The sequence below is a fragment of the Suillus paluster genome (genome assembly GCF_016628075.1).
Source record: "Suillus paluster strain FC165 chromosome Unknown EDB91scaffold_401, whole genome shotgun sequence".
Taxonomy (NCBI): domain Eukaryota; kingdom Fungi; phylum Basidiomycota; class Agaricomycetes; order Boletales; family Suillaceae; genus Suillus; species Suillus paluster.
The window spans coordinates 1-17,802 of record NW_024537961.1 but is presented as its reverse complement, the minus strand read 5'-3'; the positions used below and the strand labels follow the sequence as shown (position 1 = coordinate 17,802).

The 17,802-nt window shown below is 47.3% G+C and overlaps 8 protein-coding genes across 8 annotated transcripts; 5 read left to right on the top strand and 3 right to left on the bottom strand.

The window, feature by feature from the left end:
• Positions 1-190: 190 nt before the first annotated feature.
• EDB91DRAFT_1341130 (uncharacterized protein) lies at positions 191-890 on the bottom strand (the record flags this gene model as incomplete). The annotated part of the gene is made up of 3 exons (XM_041325732.1): positions 191-597; positions 670-817; positions 852-890. 3 exons carry the CDS (start codon positions 888-890, stop codon positions 206-208), a joined length of 579 nt encoding a protein of 192 aa, XP_041168547.1. The 3' UTR covers positions 191-205.
• Positions 891-1,723: 833 nt separating this feature from the next.
• On the top strand, positions 1,724-4,061 carry EDB91DRAFT_1240731 (amino acid/polyamine transporter I; the record flags this gene model as incomplete). The annotated part of the gene is made up of 14 exons (XM_041322037.1): positions 1,724-1,840; positions 1,896-1,942; positions 2,006-2,060; positions 2,123-2,203; positions 2,254-2,304; positions 2,431-2,546; positions 2,597-2,677; positions 2,750-2,841; positions 2,889-2,951; positions 3,006-3,076; positions 3,124-3,160; positions 3,211-3,358; positions 3,407-3,719; positions 3,774-4,061. 14 exons carry the CDS (start codon positions 1,724-1,726, stop codon positions 4,059-4,061), a joined length of 1,560 nt encoding a protein of 519 aa, XP_041168546.1.
• A 449-nt stretch (positions 4,062-4,510) lies between these two features.
• Positions 4,511-6,660, bottom strand: EDB91DRAFT_1183214 (WD40-repeat-containing domain protein). Its single transcript, XM_041320467.1, has 11 exons — positions 6,360-6,660; positions 6,287-6,337; positions 6,147-6,252; positions 5,947-6,097; positions 5,498-5,896; positions 5,298-5,447; positions 5,183-5,266; positions 4,960-5,122; positions 4,844-4,928; positions 4,745-4,787; positions 4,511-4,653 (listed from the first exon to the last, which is right to left on the bottom strand). Exons 1-11 carry the CDS (start codon positions 6,616-6,618, stop codon positions 4,561-4,563), a joined length of 1,584 nt encoding a protein of 527 aa, XP_041168545.1. The 5' UTR covers positions 6,619-6,660; the 3' UTR covers positions 4,511-4,560.
• Positions 6,661-7,912: 1,252 nt separating this feature from the next.
• On the top strand, positions 7,913-8,868 carry EDB91DRAFT_1089700 (uncharacterized protein; the record flags this gene model as incomplete). Its single annotated transcript, XM_041316595.1, has 4 exons — positions 7,913-8,061; positions 8,118-8,175; positions 8,460-8,510; positions 8,728-8,868. The coding sequence occupies 4 exons, from the start codon at positions 7,913-7,915 to the stop codon at positions 8,866-8,868; spliced, it is 399 nt and encodes a 132-aa protein (XP_041168544.1).
• Positions 8,869-10,008: 1,140 nt separating this feature from the next.
• Positions 10,009-12,470, bottom strand: EDB91DRAFT_1352163 (uncharacterized protein). Its single transcript, XM_041326153.1, has 8 exons — positions 12,022-12,470; positions 11,697-11,963; positions 11,472-11,641; positions 11,291-11,413; positions 11,057-11,239; positions 10,742-10,998; positions 10,648-10,686; positions 10,009-10,594 (listed from the first exon to the last, which is right to left on the bottom strand). Exons 1-8 carry the CDS (start codon positions 12,243-12,245, stop codon positions 10,319-10,321), a joined length of 1,539 nt encoding a protein of 512 aa, XP_041168543.1. The 5' UTR covers positions 12,246-12,470; the 3' UTR covers positions 10,009-10,318.
• Positions 12,471-13,238: 768 nt separating this feature from the next.
• Positions 13,239-13,842, top strand: EDB91DRAFT_1183193 (uncharacterized protein). Its single transcript, XM_041320466.1, has one exon. The coding sequence runs from the start codon at positions 13,364-13,366 to the stop codon at positions 13,814-13,816; it is 453 nt and encodes a 150-aa protein (XP_041168542.1). The 5' UTR covers positions 13,239-13,363; the 3' UTR covers positions 13,817-13,842.
• A 2,318-nt stretch (positions 13,843-16,160) lies between these two features.
• Positions 16,161-16,361, top strand: EDB91DRAFT_1019018 (uncharacterized protein; the record flags this gene model as incomplete). Its single annotated transcript, XM_041312531.1, has 1 exon — positions 16,161-16,361. A coding segment is annotated over one exon (201 nt), but the record flags the coding sequence as incomplete, so codon positions are not given.
• An 82-nt stretch (positions 16,362-16,443) lies between these two features.
• EDB91DRAFT_1066164 (uncharacterized protein) lies at positions 16,444-16,659 on the top strand (the record flags this gene model as incomplete). Its single annotated transcript, XM_041314810.1, has 1 exon — positions 16,444-16,659. A coding segment is annotated over one exon (216 nt), but the record flags the coding sequence as incomplete, so codon positions are not given.
• Between the last annotated feature and the right edge of the window lie 1,143 nt (positions 16,660-17,802).

The following is a 17,802-nucleotide window of genomic DNA, read 5'->3' as shown; positions in this document are numbered from 1 at the left end:
GATACCACAAATGTATCTGATGATGCCTATGACAGGCTTGTTGGATTATCGCTCAGGCTTCTCCACATTCAATCGGAACGCGGAGCAACATAGCCCATCAGCCGCCGGTGAAATTTGCACGGAGCTTGAGCAATGAGAATGGTTTCGCGCTCTTCACACGCCGAAAACTTGTAAGGAGCCGAGTAACACGGTATGAAGCGCAATTTTATCCATTCGTCCACCACACGTTAGGATCATAAGACACTGCAGTAGTAGTCCAGGGGACAAACTCAATCACTGTTGGTCCCGTGAATCCGTGATGATATAGATACTCCATCATGATATCTGTGATGGCGTCCGATGCAGATAGGCTTATCTGCTTCATCTGAGTTAAATTAGGGTTAGCACCATGATAGAACAGCTTCACAATGACCGGCAAAAAATGAACGAGCGGAAGGCGCAAGAGAGGCTGGATGACCAGCTCTGTTATTAGATGCTGGAGTAAGTATATGCTGACATCGTTCCCCTGAACCATTTTGGCAACGATGCCAAACTCGGGGGTACCTGATGGCTGAAGAGGATGGTGCCGCATGGTGGCGGAGCCGGCAACGTCTGATGCTATGATGGTTACGACATCATATGTGCATCAGGATGTGGCGCACGCGATGGTCGCGGTTCGCTGCGACTTACTTATGTCCGTCGCTGATACATATGAGCCAGAATTTTCTGGGCTGAGATTGCTGAGACGTAGCCGGGTATGAGAAGGATCTACCACCAAACTTGCACCAAAGCGCGTTGATTTGACGCGTCTAGGTGAATTTTCAAAGTCCGGTATTTCCTATTTTGGAATGTAGTTGAGTGAGTGGTATTACCAACTCGAAGAGAAGGCAGCTCTTTGCCTTCTCTTCCATAAAAATGATACTTGTCTACATATATATGGTACATATTAGCTGGCCTCTGTATACGACACATCGAACTTTTGATTTATAAATGACCCTAGTAGGCACTCTCGACCCTCTATACTAAGAGCGCTGCTGAGGTTTAGGACATGTTTTAAGACTGCAAGTGTTGGCGCTGCGCGCCGTAAGGTTTAGGTACAAGTCCCGTTTAGGACAGGTTTGGCGACGCTTAGCGTGAATTTGGCTCCCTTACGACTTGCGACATTTTAGAATTGAGCATCTCTCAACGCCTACTCTCACCATCGCCATAAGCTCACCGTAAGCATCAAACTTCTTTTTGACAAGCGAGAAAAATGGGTCATTTGCAGATGCTAGTAGCTCTTGTCACGGAACACATCGGCGAGGACATGTCCCTCTGCTGTTGGAGCACATGCAACCATTAACACGTGCGAATTCAAGCAGCTGTGCGAGGAGCTCGGTGTGCTAATCTGGTGTACCATATCAGTTCAGCATGGAACCTATCATCCAGATAATGACCTGACCCCACTTCCTCGCCGATGTCCGGATGTTCTACATACCCAGGTTGACCTCCAAACCAGACGTTGGACATTCCAGACCTGGAAACGTAAATAGGACATTTGGGTCAATTGCTGTCCAGATCGCAAACTGAGGACCAGGGTTCCATACTAGGCATTTCCTGATCAATCATCATCAGAAGTTCAAACTTCAGACGTCATACGTGGACGTCATTTGCAGGGTAACGACCGGTTCTATCAGGCTTTAATACGAGTCGTTTTTTTGGGACATGACATCAAGCTCATTCGCCCAGCTTGCAATCGCACGATATGATTTCGAGAGCTCCTGCGACTTCAAACTTGCACCTGGAACCAGGCGAGGATGAGGTAACTCTAGCAAAGCTAGGATACAAGCAGGAGTTTCGCAGGGAATTCACTCCGCTAGAGGTGGGCTTGATATCAGATTCTTTTGTGTACATGACATCATACAACTGCTGTACAGGTATCTGGACTTGCATTCAGCTATATAGGAGTGGTACCTTCTATAGTGTAAGCCGTCGCCGTGACGCAAGCCTGTTGACATCGCTCTTTACTGATAGAAATCTATTTCAGCTCCGTGTTCTTTTATGCCCTACCAAATGGTGGGCCTTTCGCTATGGTTTGGGGGGTAAGCTTTTATCATATATCAAGATTGCTGTGTTGTAAAGATCTCATGTTTCCTCTGCGCAGTGGGCAATTGCTTGCCCTTTTATCATGTGCATCGGGTTGGCACTGGGAGAACTCGCGTCAGCAGCGCCTACTTCCGGTGGCGTACGTCCTTAACCCTGTGTCCGTTTTACACCTGACTCAGCAACGTCTAGCTATACTATTGGACTTACTCCCTTGCGTCTCCACGGTGCCGCAATTTCTGTGTTGGATAGTTGGCTGTAAGTCTTGCATTTCTATATGAGACGCAGCCCGTCATGGCATCTGCAGATTCGAACACCATAGAATCTATAGCGGGAGAGTCGGTAAGACGATTTTCATTCTTTCAACAGTCTGGCTCTCATTGTGTGGGATTAGCTTCGGTAAATTGGGCGTGCGCGATTCAAATCACAGCCGCAATCAGTATCGCCTCTGGTCAACCATATGCGACTACTAATGCGAAGATCTAGTGAGCCCGTCCTCTTTCAAACACCCCAACGTTCATAATGATTGTCACAGCGGTATATACGCAGCTGTAATGTTGTCACAAGCCGTCCTCGTGAGCCTCGGTACCAAAGTCTTGGCAAGACTGCAGTCACTGTATACGTTTGGTGAATTTGTGGTAGGTGTTGTGTATTTGTCCATGATCTTTGCTTCAAAATCCTTCTACAGCCTGTGCTTCATAGTCATTATCGCGCTTCCGATCGCAACACCATCAGAATATCGAAACAGTGCAAGTTTTGCGCTAGGGAATTTCACAAATCGTACGTATCGTCTTCCGATTACAATCGCAACTTATGATCAGTTATAGTGGATGGCTGGCCATCTGGATTCGCATTTATATTGAGCTTAATGGCTCCTCTTTGGACAATAGGTTAGATAATCTTCTCTCGAATTTTCAGTACGTGACCGTGTTACACCCACCAAGGGGGTTATGATGCTAGCGTCCACATGAGCGAGGAGGCTTCGAACGCCGCTACCGCAATACCATGGGCGATCGTAAGTGACACTAGAAAATGAACTGTTGTTGTGTTTACCCCAGTTAGACCAGTTCCATTATTATTGCGGCCGTCCTGGGTTGGGGTATGTGGAACAACGCGTCATTCTGATCTTGATGACATCTTCTCGTCTAGTCATCAACGTTGTCCTTGCCTTTTGCATGGGCACTGATCTCGACGGCATCTTAAATAGCCCTTTAGGTCAGCCCTTGGCCCAGATCTTTTACAATTCGCTCGGGCAGAGAATGGCCTTAGTTTTTTGGTGTTTCATTATCTCAGCCCAGTACGTCTTAGCGGCATGTGGCGCATTGATAGGCTAATCACAAAGCAGATACATGGTGTCATCGAACTGTCTCCTGGTCGGCTCTCGCCAGACGTTTGCATTTGCTCGTGATGGAGCCCTCCCATTTTCACGATATTTGTACCGGATCAATGGCTACACACACACACCAGTCAATACAGTTTGGTTCGACGCCGCCTGTGCTCTGTTAATTGGACTTCTCGCGTTCGTGAGCACCCAAGCCGTCAATGCGGTATTCACAATTGGTGTCACCGCGTCGTATATCTCCTACATAACGCCTATCACGACCCGTTTCGTGTTTAATAACAACTTTAAACCCGGCCCATTCCACCTTGGGAAATTTGTGAGTTGGTCGATAGGGATGTACTAGTATTCCTGAGTTAACATGCCTGTGCAGAGTTTTCCGATCTCTGCGATCGCTGTGACAGGGATGGTGTTCATGAACATCGTTTTCTTCTTTCCCTCCACCCCCCAAACAACCGCACAGGAGATGAACTATACAGTTGTGGTCCTTGGAGGGTTCATGTTCCTTGCGATTTCGTGGTATTATTTCCCGGTGTACGGAGGCGTGCATTGGTTCAATGGACCCATAGCCAACATTACACCGGCTATCACATGTGAAAACAGAGATGAGGATTCGATGTCGGAGAAGGAAGAACGTGATGCAGAAGTTATTGATGTATAAGTGGTGTTCGCGTAGTGGTCGGTATACTGGAATGATATAGATTTCAACAGGTTTCAAAAGGACTGATTATCCAATATTTCGCAATCTTTTCCGTCTCAGCTCCCTCCTTGCTTACATAGTCATTGGTGTTCCTATACTAGGGCTGAGGCAACAGCCCACAGGACGCATATGTTATAGTGCCATATATGCTTACCATAGAATAGATAGCTACCTTGCAAGCATTTGGTTCCTCAGTGTACTCTTTGACATTTCCAGTATGACGACGCAGATGATCAAAGGAATACATGTCATTGTGAATATTGGTCTTTTCGATAGCTTAAAGTCGGCATCACATCGCGCTGCCAGCACGGTAAACAACTCCCAAGTCAGTGGTGCGGGAGGTGGTTGCGGGGTTCAAGAGACGATTGATCGAACAAAGTCTGCTTCGATAACCCAAACCACGTCAGCGTAAGCCCTCCAATGGACTACATATATATATTGCTCCAAGGACCAAATGCCATCACGGTCGTCTAAATCGATCAAGCGCCGATGGTTGGCGCGCCTCCATCTGACCCTTCTCGATAGCCTTCGCCACGCGCTTTTCCTCCCGTTGCTTCTCCAGTTTTGCACGAATAGCAACCTATATTTGCAGAGGTACGAACATGAGCATAGATCAATGAACAGGGCGAGTGACCGAGGCTTACCGCAGTGGGATCGATGACGTTCTTGCGCTGCTTCCGGAGATATCTGGGTTTCGGACACGATAAGTGATAGGCTGCATAATGCCTCGCATAAAATGGTACCTTTTGACACTCTTGCCCTTGCCGCGCATTTTCCGCTTCTCTTTCTCCGCTCGTGACTGCGGTTTGTCATTCTTGTCCCCTTCGCCTTCTGCAGCGTCCTCGTCGTCATCATCAACAAGCTTCCGTTTCATCCGCTTTACCCTGGATGCGTAGTCTTTCGAGGCGAGGGAGACGACCGAAGGGAATGTCATGCGTGTCGTTGACAGCAGTCGTTAATTTTGTCGTCGGAGCGAGGGATCCGACAAAATCGGGGTCCAGTGCGATCATATCCGGTTGAATCTAAATCGATAGTTAGTCCCTATCAGCATCATTCAGGAGCGAACCATAAGTTGAGCATACCTTGTCCAACAGACCTTTGACTTCTCTCTCCCTTCTTGCCTTTTTGTTCTCGAATGGATCGGCTTCCGTGCTATCGAAGTTTGGCTCGCCAACACCAGGCACGAGAATGCTCGACAGACCAGGCATTGTGTCCAATCGTAAGGATATCCTGGAAGGGGCAAAATCGTACCGAAGTAAGCGGTCGATGTGGTATTGGGTGAGTGAGGTAAAGTGGTGGCGGAGCTTTTGCCGCATGCGGGGTCTGTATTGACGGTTTTGTGTAAATCTGGCACGCGACGAATTAGTACCATCACAAGCAAGAGTGCGGTAACCCACGTTGACACTTCCACCTACTGCCACGCCTAACGCGCCCCTTGCACTCCATTCTAGCTCAGCGCCACCACCTCTTGTCGTCCACTCCCGCACAGTGCCCTTCCAATTCCGACAGTCCCAGACCTTTACGACACCATCCTGGCCTGACGTTGCCATAAAACGCCCACCGGAGCTCTGATCGACGCTCAGACCCACAACTGGACCGAGATGTGCTAATATTTGTACAGCAGGATGGGGCAGGTTTGGCGTCCAGAGGCTGACAACGCCATTAGAGTGACCGAGGTGTAACACTGCGTTGTGTTTATTTTGTGCTAGTGTATTACATGCGCCAAGCTTGGTTCGATGCTCTGCAACGATGTGACCTGTGGAGGTGTCTTGATATTTTAGAAATCCAGTATTTCCCTACTATGGACTGAGCTGGCACAAGTTTATATTGAGTTGGAATAACTGACCACACTAGCGAGCAACCAGTGATATGGAAGAAATTCTAGTCGCGTAGGTTCGATGTGAGCTTTCAATCGGTGTAGTTCGACACCATCGCGGTCGTATATAAATACATATTTTTTTTGGGCGACTGCAAAGAATGATTGATCCTGCAAGAATCTGTAATGAAAGATTGAGAGTTTCTGCATGTAAGGGACAATTGGCGTACGTGATATCACGACATGTTTCCTGCAGCTGAAGCTCAGCATGCATGGTTCCTGTTTGCCAGTCAAAAGTCGCGACATGACCCATGCTGCCGACAATAGGCAAGATGTCTGCCATTCCTCGAGTATCTCGAGCGATATGGACCACCATCCAACTTCAGCTCCCGTCGTCCCTTGGCAGCCTCCTGACCAGCACCTTGCCACAATGTCATCTTGACCTATTCTCCACGTTCGTTCTAGCTCGTTCTCCACCTGCATTTTCCCTGCCTCGCTCGCCAATAACAGCTCAGCATCTTCGACGAGTGCTTTTGACCGCGCAACATGAACTGCCTGGCGGTTTAATTTGGTTCTTAGCTTGAGATCCTTGATGTGCTTATGCTTTGGGACATTGTCTGGTGGTGGAGAGGTGGGACGCAGGGATTTCGGCAGGGACGTATGTTGTGCCTTAACAAACAAGGAATCCATGGAAGACACCATTCGTCAGGTTAGAAAGTGTGAAGTGCTCCTCGAGTGCTCTCTTACAAAATTGAAAGTATTGATCTTGCTGACTAAGCTAGACTTCTCTCCGAGGACCGAGGGTTGTCCGTTGAAGTCAAAAATTCAAAAAAATCATTCACCACTGTCTACGAGCTCTATTCAACGTACATTTCTTTCACAACCTATCTAAAAACCTGCTATCATGTGGACTGCCGAAGAAATTGATGCAGACCATGAAAAACATCGTAGTAAGTACATCCGAGGAACGGCTGACGACACCAGCGCTATTATATTGTCGGACAGTAACCGGGAAGGAGACTCCCCCCCTCTCCTACATGCAACGTTTTTAGATGAGATTATTGAGAGAGAGAACAGCAAAACTTACATCAAGCTACCTCCTTGGCGCCTCCGTCCTCGAAAAATTGATGCCTTAGGCACTGAAGAGCATGCGAGTAGGGCAGAATATGATCCGAGGCCTGCAATACGTCACGAGAAGGAGCATCCTTCGAAATACCATTCCAGCACATCGAGACATCATGGAAAGGTCAAACGCTGCCACCACGAGGGTCATACTTGTATGTATATGATAAGTCGAGGGTCGCGAAGGTTGTCGTGAAGCAGCAGTGCCGTTTGGATTTCATCAAGGAAAAGGGTGGGTAATCGGGTGACGAGGTGGCACAGCTCTTTGCTGATCCCTGTAGTGAGACGTCGAGGACATACTCTATGGCAATTTAGTGGGTCTACCGATCCTTCATCCGGTCAGCCCAGCGTCCAATGCCTTCCGCTGATGTAGGATGTCTGGACTCGGCCATCTCCTCCACTGTCCAACCTTCCTCGATCAGCTCCGAAACTCTTTCTTTCATGTCTTTGTTGATAATGTTGCCTGTACGGCGTCGTTAATGAGTCTTCTGTGAGGCTAGAGCGGGTGTGTGATGCGAGGATAATTTTTCTGAAATTTCCTATTTTCAATTTTTGGATATGCGAACCTGATCGGACGACCCAGACAACAATTTCCGAATGCAACGGCCAGGTGCCGCGTCACGACCGCGTAATTTTCACCTAGCCCCCACGACACTGGTGCCGCACACCCCCTTTTGAGTGCTTGCCACATCAGCTTGTCATGACTTCACAGTTCTTTTCGAGTCTGGTGATTATCATGCATTTGGCTCAACCGTTTTGCCTTAAGTAGGGCATCTCAGCAGCAAAGCGATGAACGCCTTTACGTTCACACTGGAAGTATAAAACCTTTGCTTGCTCCAATGGCTTTGCCTCATTCCCTTCCACAAACTCCATCATGTTTACTTCCCGCTCCATCATTTTTGCACTGCTCAGCTCCCTCGCTGGTGTCAATGCGTGTATACAGTGCCCAGGCTCATTGAAGGTCGACGGCAGTGTCTCACACCTGTCCAGTACCAACCCATTCGACCAGTTCACATTTTGCTTGTACGTGTGTCGAACCCACACATCTTCATTGAACAAATTAACTGATACGCTGGCAGTTACACAAATGCCAACTTGTCAGGTGGCGATTCATCAGTAGCCTGTGAGTATGACAACGTAAGTGCTTTCTGGATATCCTCATTGTTCTCGGTGACATGCTAGCGATCATCAGGAGACCGCCAATCTTTTATTTGGGTATGAGTCTTGTCCGGTTACAGCAACTATGAAGAATAACTGCTGAATGTGATCTGAAGAGGCGGGGGCGACGAGACATCCAACAGGAGAAGCAATGTTCGTCTGCAGACAGCCGGGTGTACACTAGTACTTAGACACTATCTGTTACGAGAATTGCCAAATCAGTTGCATCATCCCAATCCCCTATTAGAATACTCTCCCCCCAGGTGATGGTAAGCGGTTACAATAATCCCGCAAATCGGCCTATCAACGTCATGGTAAACAATGCTGTTTTTGATACTCCTCCTTCACAATACCTTATACCTCACCCGTTCACAGGATGATGGATCCGAGAATCTTACGACTGGGCTCCGGTCGTCACCTTACTCGACAGCTCTCCTTCGATAGCTAAATCCGAGTCTAGCCGAGCTTGCAGAGTGTAGTCTACGAGTAGAAGTGTACTAGGCAGACCACCCCTATGCACGCGTGCTGCAGTCCACCGTCTCCGAAGATAGGGCGCCGCTACAACGGGAGGGAGGGGCTAGTAATGCGGGAGGCAGCGGTTTCGAGCCTGCGAAAGCTCTCGTCAGGGGGCTTGCCGCTGCCCCGACCGCTTGTACTTCTAGTTCTACGTAGGAACTCTTCCTTTTAAGCATGTTTGGGCAGGAGTAAACGGTCCGTGCCTTATTGTTAAGGGTAGGCTGCGATAGCCGTTACGGACTCATGACCTGCCTTGAAAAGAAAGGTACACCTAAGGTGGGTTGTCTAACATATGTAAGGACGGAACGGTTGGTCCCGCGCTCTAGACCTTTAAGATCCTACGAACGACATATACCAATACAGGGGCCTAGCCTTTCGGCGTAGCCCCTGAACTTTCTCGGGTTCCATATAGGTAACTACGTTAGTCATAGACGTGAAGCTGTGGCAGCTTAAAGTTCAGATTTGGCTGCGCAAAATACCTTTTTTCGCATGGCTTATATTCAGAATTGACGTGGTGACTGCTTGTCGGCCGCGTGATAAGCTCAGTAAAATTTAAAGCCAAGCAGGGCCGAGTTAAATACTACTAACCAGTATCACACTCGCGAGTGCACAAGACACCTTGCTGTCAGCTTTTTTTCGATTCCAATTTTTTGTCCACTGAGAGTGAAACTCTATGTAGGACAGTACTATCTAGTCTTGGGACCCCATGTCCCAACCCCGACCGCTGTCAGCTTGGCAAATGAAAAGTTCGGGGTCGAAGGAGGTGATCCTTCAAGTTATCATGGTGGGATGTATGAAGTCGGGAGTTATGGCTTCATTCTGGTACAATCGAGAAGAGGAACACAAATGAGATAGAGTCACATGAGACGGTCAGTCTCCCGTATGCAGACCGTATACGGTTACCATGATACCTTTCGAGCATACTATGTGAATAAGTACGCAGATCACCATGCCTTCGAGATTGCTTTCTAATTCTCTCGACACTTTTTCGAGTTTTATTATCTGTTGGTACTTAGCGCACAATGACATCCCTTTCTGCATCTTTTTCATCTTACCCGCCTGAATCGCCATTCTCAACACGCATCCGACTTTTCGAAGAACGACTTTGATCCACTTGCCAAGTAAAAAGCCCCAAGAAGGTACAATAAGTGAACTAAGTGCAAACAAAGATCCGTTGCTTTCCTGATGCTCCGACTGAGGGGGACATGCAGAAGGCATTGAAACCGGTGGTCAAGATGAGAGACAGTTCCTTTGGTCGACATAATATATGATATTCAATCTGTTGAAATCGGGCCACGGATAACCAAAACTACCATAGAATCGGATACTACTATACAAATGATTCACGGGTCGCGGACCCTACAAACATCTACGAGCAAAGGATATATTCATAACGAAGAGTAAACTGACGGGTAGAAAGAAGGCTGGGATCATAAACACAGTGGTCGAATAGCATCTGCAGGAAGTGACTGCCACCATACGTATTTGTTCGATACCTGAACGTGCAACTCAATTGATCTGAATTTGAAGTACTTGATTCTTCCCTGCTTCGGTTTCCAGCCCAGTCCTCGAAGCAAGCGTCATGAGGTGGATGACATTGGTAGGGTCAAAGTCCTCCAAGTCTCCGAAGCTGCATAGCGTGCCAGTCCGTTGATACTGGTGTCCTCATAACTTGGAGAAACACATTTCCAGGCTTCTTTGAGTCTTCCACAGGAGTGTAGAGCGCAGCAGCACAGGTGATAATCACCACAACGGCCAGAGGCACGAGGAGGAAAAGAGAGGTTGATCCACTGTATTCATATCCCATTGACCCCACATGAGTTACACCAGTGTACTCGGCCATGGAGGTGTTGTTCATTCGCTGGAGCTCCACTTGCCACACCTATAAATCAAGAACATGTAGTCAAGTGCTAGATGAAAACAGTGGCAACTTGCCGTTCCGAGGAATTCGATAGCCCCTCTTAGGTAGTTTTCCTACTTCGTGTCAGCGACGACAGTTCCTATACCGATGTATGCCTGAAACACTCACCAACGCGAAGTTTAAAATATCACTGTTCATTGTACGATAACCATCATAGGCATCACCGATAAATTTAATACCAGCTGCCATGGAATTTCCAGAAAGACCCTGCGTATCAAATATCATGTACCAGATGAGATTTGAAATCTGGTCTATGTAAGCAGCTTGATGCCCTGCTGAGTCTAACGGCTCAGAATTCGTGGTATCGTCGATGTTCACGGTAATCCCATCGAATTCGACATTGACTGTTGTAATACGAGGGGAAACTTGACAAATCGTGGGTGTGATTATTTGGCGCAGGGATCGAACTTCCCGGTGATTCACTCCAATACAAACCCGCAGATGGATTGACATCGGGTGCATTGAGGAACGCCTGTTGTCGGCATTGGACTTCCGCACTAAGGCCTTTCTGGACCGTCGTATAGCTTTGACTCCATCCTGTATACTCGGATGGGATGCTTGGACCAGCAAGTTGCGTCATCATCGAGGCAGTTGTGTATATACCCCCTAAGCCTCGTGTCACATGTTGGCCTTAGGCATACATGACGATCACCATACCTGTTGAACCATTATACAGTGCGCCCATATAGGGCATGTCGTACGGTGAACCTAGTTCAGTCGTGGCTGCCACATTTCCGGCTTGAAGATACATATTCACATCCGCAAGGCCCCAGTTTTGCACTGCCGGTATAAATGTCGTTTAGTTTAAATGTGACCGCCGAGTGAAGAGATGTACTACCGCTTGCTGCATTCATGTTGGTAACGAGGGGGGAACTTTCACTAGGATACGGAGTAAGTTTCCCTTTCCAGATAGCTTGGAGTTGGGCGGCGGCAGCGGAGTAATCCACCTGTGTGCCCGTAAAATGAAACTGGAGGTTCATAGGTGTTGGGGTCAAAAAACTAGACCAACTACCAAGATTGCGCATTAGTAATGAAAAGTATATGAAGATGAATCATTAGTTACCTCGACGTGAGCGATCCGCATAACACGGCATACAGCGATGTGTATGCCAGCCATGTCCAGTACTCCCTGTCGCTGGGTGCAATGATATGCTTTCTTCCACCGCACATGCATGCCAAGGATTTTATCCAGGCCCAGGAGATCTTGAGTCCACGTACACCGATGAGGATTTGTCCTGTTACAAAGGAAAGACTTCCTCGCAATGCTTGCAACGACAGGGTGTCACTCATTCGTGCTCTCAGAGCTACCTGAAGTACGAGGCCGAGGAGACTGTAAAGCAATGGGTGAATCCTTAGCACGTTTAAATCGTGACGACAGGAGAACGCACAGTGTATTCAGGAAAGAAATACCTGTCGCAACAAGTGTTACCACGTAGCTTGTTATGCGTGGGTTATCAATCACAGCTCTTGCAGCTCTACTGGGCAGGTTGACGTGACCTCTGATATGAACATGGATCGCAAACCACAAAGCAACAGTGAAGATAACAACTTGGAGGAAAACACAACATGCCAGCTTCCCGTTAAAAAAATTCTGAACTGCACAGTGGCGCATAATCCTCGATGCGCCTCTCTGTACACGAAAAATAGAGGGGGGGAGCAGGTATTGAAGATGTCCTTGTCGCAGTTAAAAACGGAAGACCTGTCTGCAGTGAGTTGAGACTAATCGCGGATTGCCATGTGTATGTAACCGCATCAGAAGGCGGTTTTAATTTTTCATGAGACGCGCCAAGAGTGCTTGTTCATGAGCGTGCTTCTGCTCACAACAAGGCGAGTAGTCGGGACGCTTCTTGATCCCAGACCAATTGGCACCCAGACCAGGACCCCGAAAAATCCTAGTCAACGCAGCGCCCAACGGCGTCAAAACCGGACTTACTTTCACCCAGAAACCTCGGGTCTATCTGGGAAATCTATCCCCCGATACTGAACCTAAACAAATGGTACCCAGAAAACTACGTAGCATGAGCTTTGGCTCTAAATCGCTTGCTTCTCGGAACCCATCCCCTACGATGCCAGGAGGACCCTCTACAAAACATCGCAGTGCGTGTCTCTCGCTATTTTTCTGTTACCCGTTCTCATTCACCCTGCCACAGAATGCTTTTAAACGTGATAACAGAAGTGGCGGAAAATCGGATGTGCTAGAATAGTAACATTGTTTTTTTATTTACCACCTTGAGACGCGCTAACATACATTAAGCCTGGATGATACTGTTTACTTTTACTATTTGTTTATCTGCTACAACCTTTCCATTCGCTGTATTTCACAAATCCAAGCACAGTATTCCAGTGACTGTCTGTGGCGCCAAAAGAAGTCGTCAAAACTACTTGAGCTGGATACCGCGAGAGCTTGCGGGAAGCGGAGATAGTCCATGAGAACTTCAGCTTCAGAAGTGGAGTCAGAACTCTAAACTTCTTGCCAATCCAGCTTCTTCTCGATTGCTGAACACGGCTCTTGCCACAAAGTATTTTCCAGTAAGTATCTCCGATATCCACTCCCACGCAAAGAGAGCTCCCTGGATGGATACCTGGGAATTTGAATCGCATGCCATCTTTGACTGCCAAAGGTGGCATGCCATCAGGAGTGCGAAGACGATGACCACACCAGAAACAACTTTCTTCTTACTGCAATGGTATTCTCGGCGGCAGCCTGATAATCCACAGTTCGAATTTTAAATGCCGTCATGTTATTGCCTGAAGCGCCGACTTTGTCGGCACCGACGTCGACTTCACATCCCAAGGCAAGCGAGGAGTCGAATGGCAGGCACTTGTTGTGTCTGCTGCCTGTCCACGCGATCACATGATGCGGCTTCATTATCGGGCAGCAAGAAACCTTGTAAGCCACTTGCAAGCAAGGTAATCCCTTCGCCAGGTGTATTCACTTGGCAAGTGAAATCCGTTGGACAATCAATTCATCCAAATGAGAAGCTGCAGCTTCTCATCGCTGACAAGGCGGCTCCTCGCGCACAGTCGCCGCTGACTCGGAACGCTGGACAAAGTAAAACCTCTGCAGCAGGGCCGATGGCTTGGGAAACCGCTCACAGTAATAAGTATCGGAGCTGTGATGGCTCAAAGCCAAGGACCTGCTGCCCCGATCTGAATTGGTATGTAATCGTCTCGTTTGTATAAAAGCATCCTAGAAATTTCAATGTAGTGCATTAACGAAGTAGTCACTCCTCTTATCCATAAACATGCAATTTTTACTTCTCTTCAGCGTGCTCACATCTATCGTGACCTAGTAGCAGCTGTTGGCAAATAAGCATCCTGTTCTACCTTTTTGGCTATTCGAGCCTACATGTTCATTAGAGATCGCATCACGCGCCGATGAATCTGCTGTGCTTGACGCAGCGCCTTATGGGCTTCCCTCTCGCAGGACATACGAGTAACTGATATCATAATACATGTCATTCATGCATCTAATCCTGGCACGCGAACAGTCTACATGGCAGTATAGTGCGAGAATGACTCTGAAGTTGTAGTCGGCAGCCTGCGCAGATTTGCACGACAAAGACCCAGAAAATGAGTTCTTCTCGTAAGTTGTTGTTACATGCTGTTAGCGAGTACTGCAAGCATGGTTGAAAGTTCCTTCCAATTATACTGCGTCTATGTTTTTTTTGCTAGCTGTGAAAAAAAATTGGGTTCGGTTCGCGTTCGAACCGAAAAAAAACCGAACCTGACCATTTTGAACCATTCGCAAAGGTCCAGTTTGAGGTTCGGCGAGTCTAGTAGAACCGGACCTAGGTTCGGTTCTCGGTTCTTGCTCAACCCTCTATGAACCGGACCAAACCGGACTGCGGCAGCACTAGTCGCAGTAAAGACTCTACATAATCCCTGATCACGCCTATAAACTGATCGTTATGAATACGGTGTCGCGCAAAGACCTTCAGCTGGATTAGAGAGTCCTTTTGGTAGCCACTTGACCACAAACACTATTTAGTATAGACAAGCAAGTAACCAAAGGGCTGCACTCACCAATGATACTCATTCTCCCATCGTAGTGAATGTCCTCTTTGTGTCTTTGTGACACTGCTTATCTTATCATCTACCTCAATCTGCACGAAGAAACGATCATCCCAGGATGTGAGCTCATTCTTTGGAAGGTGGTGAACGATGATATCTAAGAGGTGAATATGAGGGCTCAAGAGAGGAGGTCTGCCGCTTTACGGACTAGAGATACATAGCTGAGCCTTTGTCACTTCCGCTGCCTCTTCAGGAGGGAGTTTCCTCCTTGACATCCTGGAATTTCAATGTTGTAATATTTGGGCGCTAATTATCGTGGCATCAGTCAGTGCCGATGGCGGGTTGTTTTTGCGATAGTCGCTCTGGAAATCCGACCCAAGTTGAGAAGAATGAGATGTTGAAGCAACTGAAGTACGCAGTTTCCCTAATGAACCTCACTGAGTGAAGCGCACACAAGAACTTGTACCAGGAGGACGTTTGCGCGTGTTAAAATTTGGGAAGACAGAATAAGGATGAGGAAAACAGGGTGTCAGTAAATGTAACTTTAACCGCTGCATTACACATATAGATCAGTGGCTGGTAAATGCATGTCGTAGATTAAAAGGGCAAGTATGGAAATATGTGGTAGTACTGGATAGGCCCTTTGGAATTCGGCGTTAAACTGCTAGCTGAATTCGCGCACCTCAGGCAGCACTTCTCGGTGCCTATAAAGGGTCTCACAGACCCAGTTTCTATGTTATGGGAAACTGGTCTCTGAGACCCCCCCTCCCGCCATCTAATTATAGTTCGTGCTCTTGCATTCCCTCGCGGGCCTCCAGCACCTCCTTTAACCCTCTCAATCGGCCTCTAGGACCACTCAATACAGTACTTCCAGCCTCTCAAAGCCACTCCCTATAGTAGCCTCCCGCATCTCTCAGTAGGCCTCTCACAGGCAAGAAGCGCTACACTTTGTCCAGTGTCATGTGTACCTACTACTACTAGCATCATGGCTTTTACATAAGGGAAGTATTCAAATTGTCACGGTGTTGGAATAAGTCCCATGCTGGTACCATCCTGCATCACATGTGTCTTAATACAGGTATACTGTATCATGTTAAATACAGTTACAATCTACTGGTAGCACATTCGCCACTCCCCAGCAAGAATGCACTGGGCAACCAAGTATCATCCTCCACCTGGGGGCTCGGGAAACATTTTGTCAGTCCCTGCAAGTCTCGAGACCAGAGAAAAACTCAAACCTTCAGTCACTATCCCTGGCGCGGATGTCAAATGCCACCAGCTTGCCTTATGCATGCAAGCACTCATCAATCCAACCTCACCAGATGGTACTGCCACTACCGCACTTGATTCGAGCAGTTCTAACATTGATGTAACCATGGACATATCGAACAACGATAACGAATGGGTATATGAACCAGACCACAATACACCTGAACTTCATCTACCCTCTCTAAGTCAGTGTGACATACCACAGGTTTTGGAGACACAGTCAATTGAGCCCCAGCGCCGCATCCTCCCTGACAAGACATCATGCAAGCTCTATGGAACTTGGATAGAAATAATCCCCACATTAATCGAACCTCTCTTGATGTATCTCGCAAGAACAGTTGGCCAGCCACTTGAGAAGTTGAATTCCACTATATCCGCATGTGCTACAAATTCATGCGCTCAAAAGCGCACAACAATTGTTTGTCTCTTCTTTGACCATAAGTGTAGTCAGACTTGTCATCCAGGCTTACTACTACTCAACTTCAGGATTTGTCTTGACTGATGTCCTGAGCTGCGATTGCTCCACACTCCCACAAGTTCTCATACATCATGGCTTATTCCCCACTGCGCCCTTGCAGCCAAGGATAGCAGTGTCTCTTGAACTGCTGTCCTTTTATCGAGCCCTATTTGAACATTCCTGTAACACCATCAATGCACTTGCAGCTGCATTGAAAACTCATTATACTCGACGAGGATTCCAATTAACAGACTCGCATGTAAGTCTATGGTTCAGATGCTTGTGATATTGTTAACTATCCGAGTTACAGGGAAACATTATTCAGGAACCTTTCAGAAGAAGTCTTGGAAGTGCCATTCAGTGGTATGATATCCTCCAGATTGAGATGGAGCAGAAGATTGAAGCAGCAATTCTGCAAGCTTGTGACCAAATCCGTGCCTCTTACGAGCCCTCACTTCCCTCTCATCATCCTCCAGCGACCTCTCACAAGCCTCCAGCGACCTCTCACGAGCCTCCATCGACCTCTCAAGACACTCAAGTTTCTACCTTACACAGGGCACATACTGCAGTCACTTTACCCTCGTATAAAACATACAGCCGAGGTTGAAATATCCCTGTTCTACACAGGCCACCTGACGTGGGCCCATCAATGTATCTTTGTGTTAAATACAGGTGGGCCGGTCTCAAGTGTGTATCTGATACAAACAGGGAGCCCATAGTATGTGGTGTAGTAGATAAGTGTAGACTTTTCTATTGACTTTGGTAGGTAGTGTATGAAGTATGTACCTGATACCGACAGGTGGGCCAGTCTCAAGTGTGTATCTGATACAAACAGTGGGCCCATAGTATGTAGTGCAGATAAGTGTAGACTTTTCTATTGATTTTGGTAGGTAGTGTATGAAGTATGTACCTGATACCAACAGGTGGGCCAATAGTCCAAAGTGTGGAGTTTGCTATTGCATTTGATAGGCAATATACAAGAGCTATATATGTATGTATATATATATATATGTATGATGGAAACAAGTGGGCCGAGTGGGCAGTGGTACTGATATATACAGATGGGCTGAAAGTGTTCATAGACTAGCTTCCATAATATACATGCCAAGACCACCTCGGTCAAAGGACATTTGGTCAAATATGATGGATGAGGGATTACCAGGAATTGATCCATAATATAAATGCCAAGACCACCCCAGTCAATACACTCAGTCAAATACAACTTGGTCAACAGACATTCAGTCAAATATGATGGATGAGGGATCTACCAGGATCCGATGCATAAGATACATGCTAAGAGCACCTCGGTTAAATATGACTCGGTCAAAAGACACTCGGTCAAGAGACATTTGGGTAAATACGACTCGGTCAAATATGACTCGGTCAAAAGACACTTGGGTAAATATGACTCGGTCAAATATGACTTGGT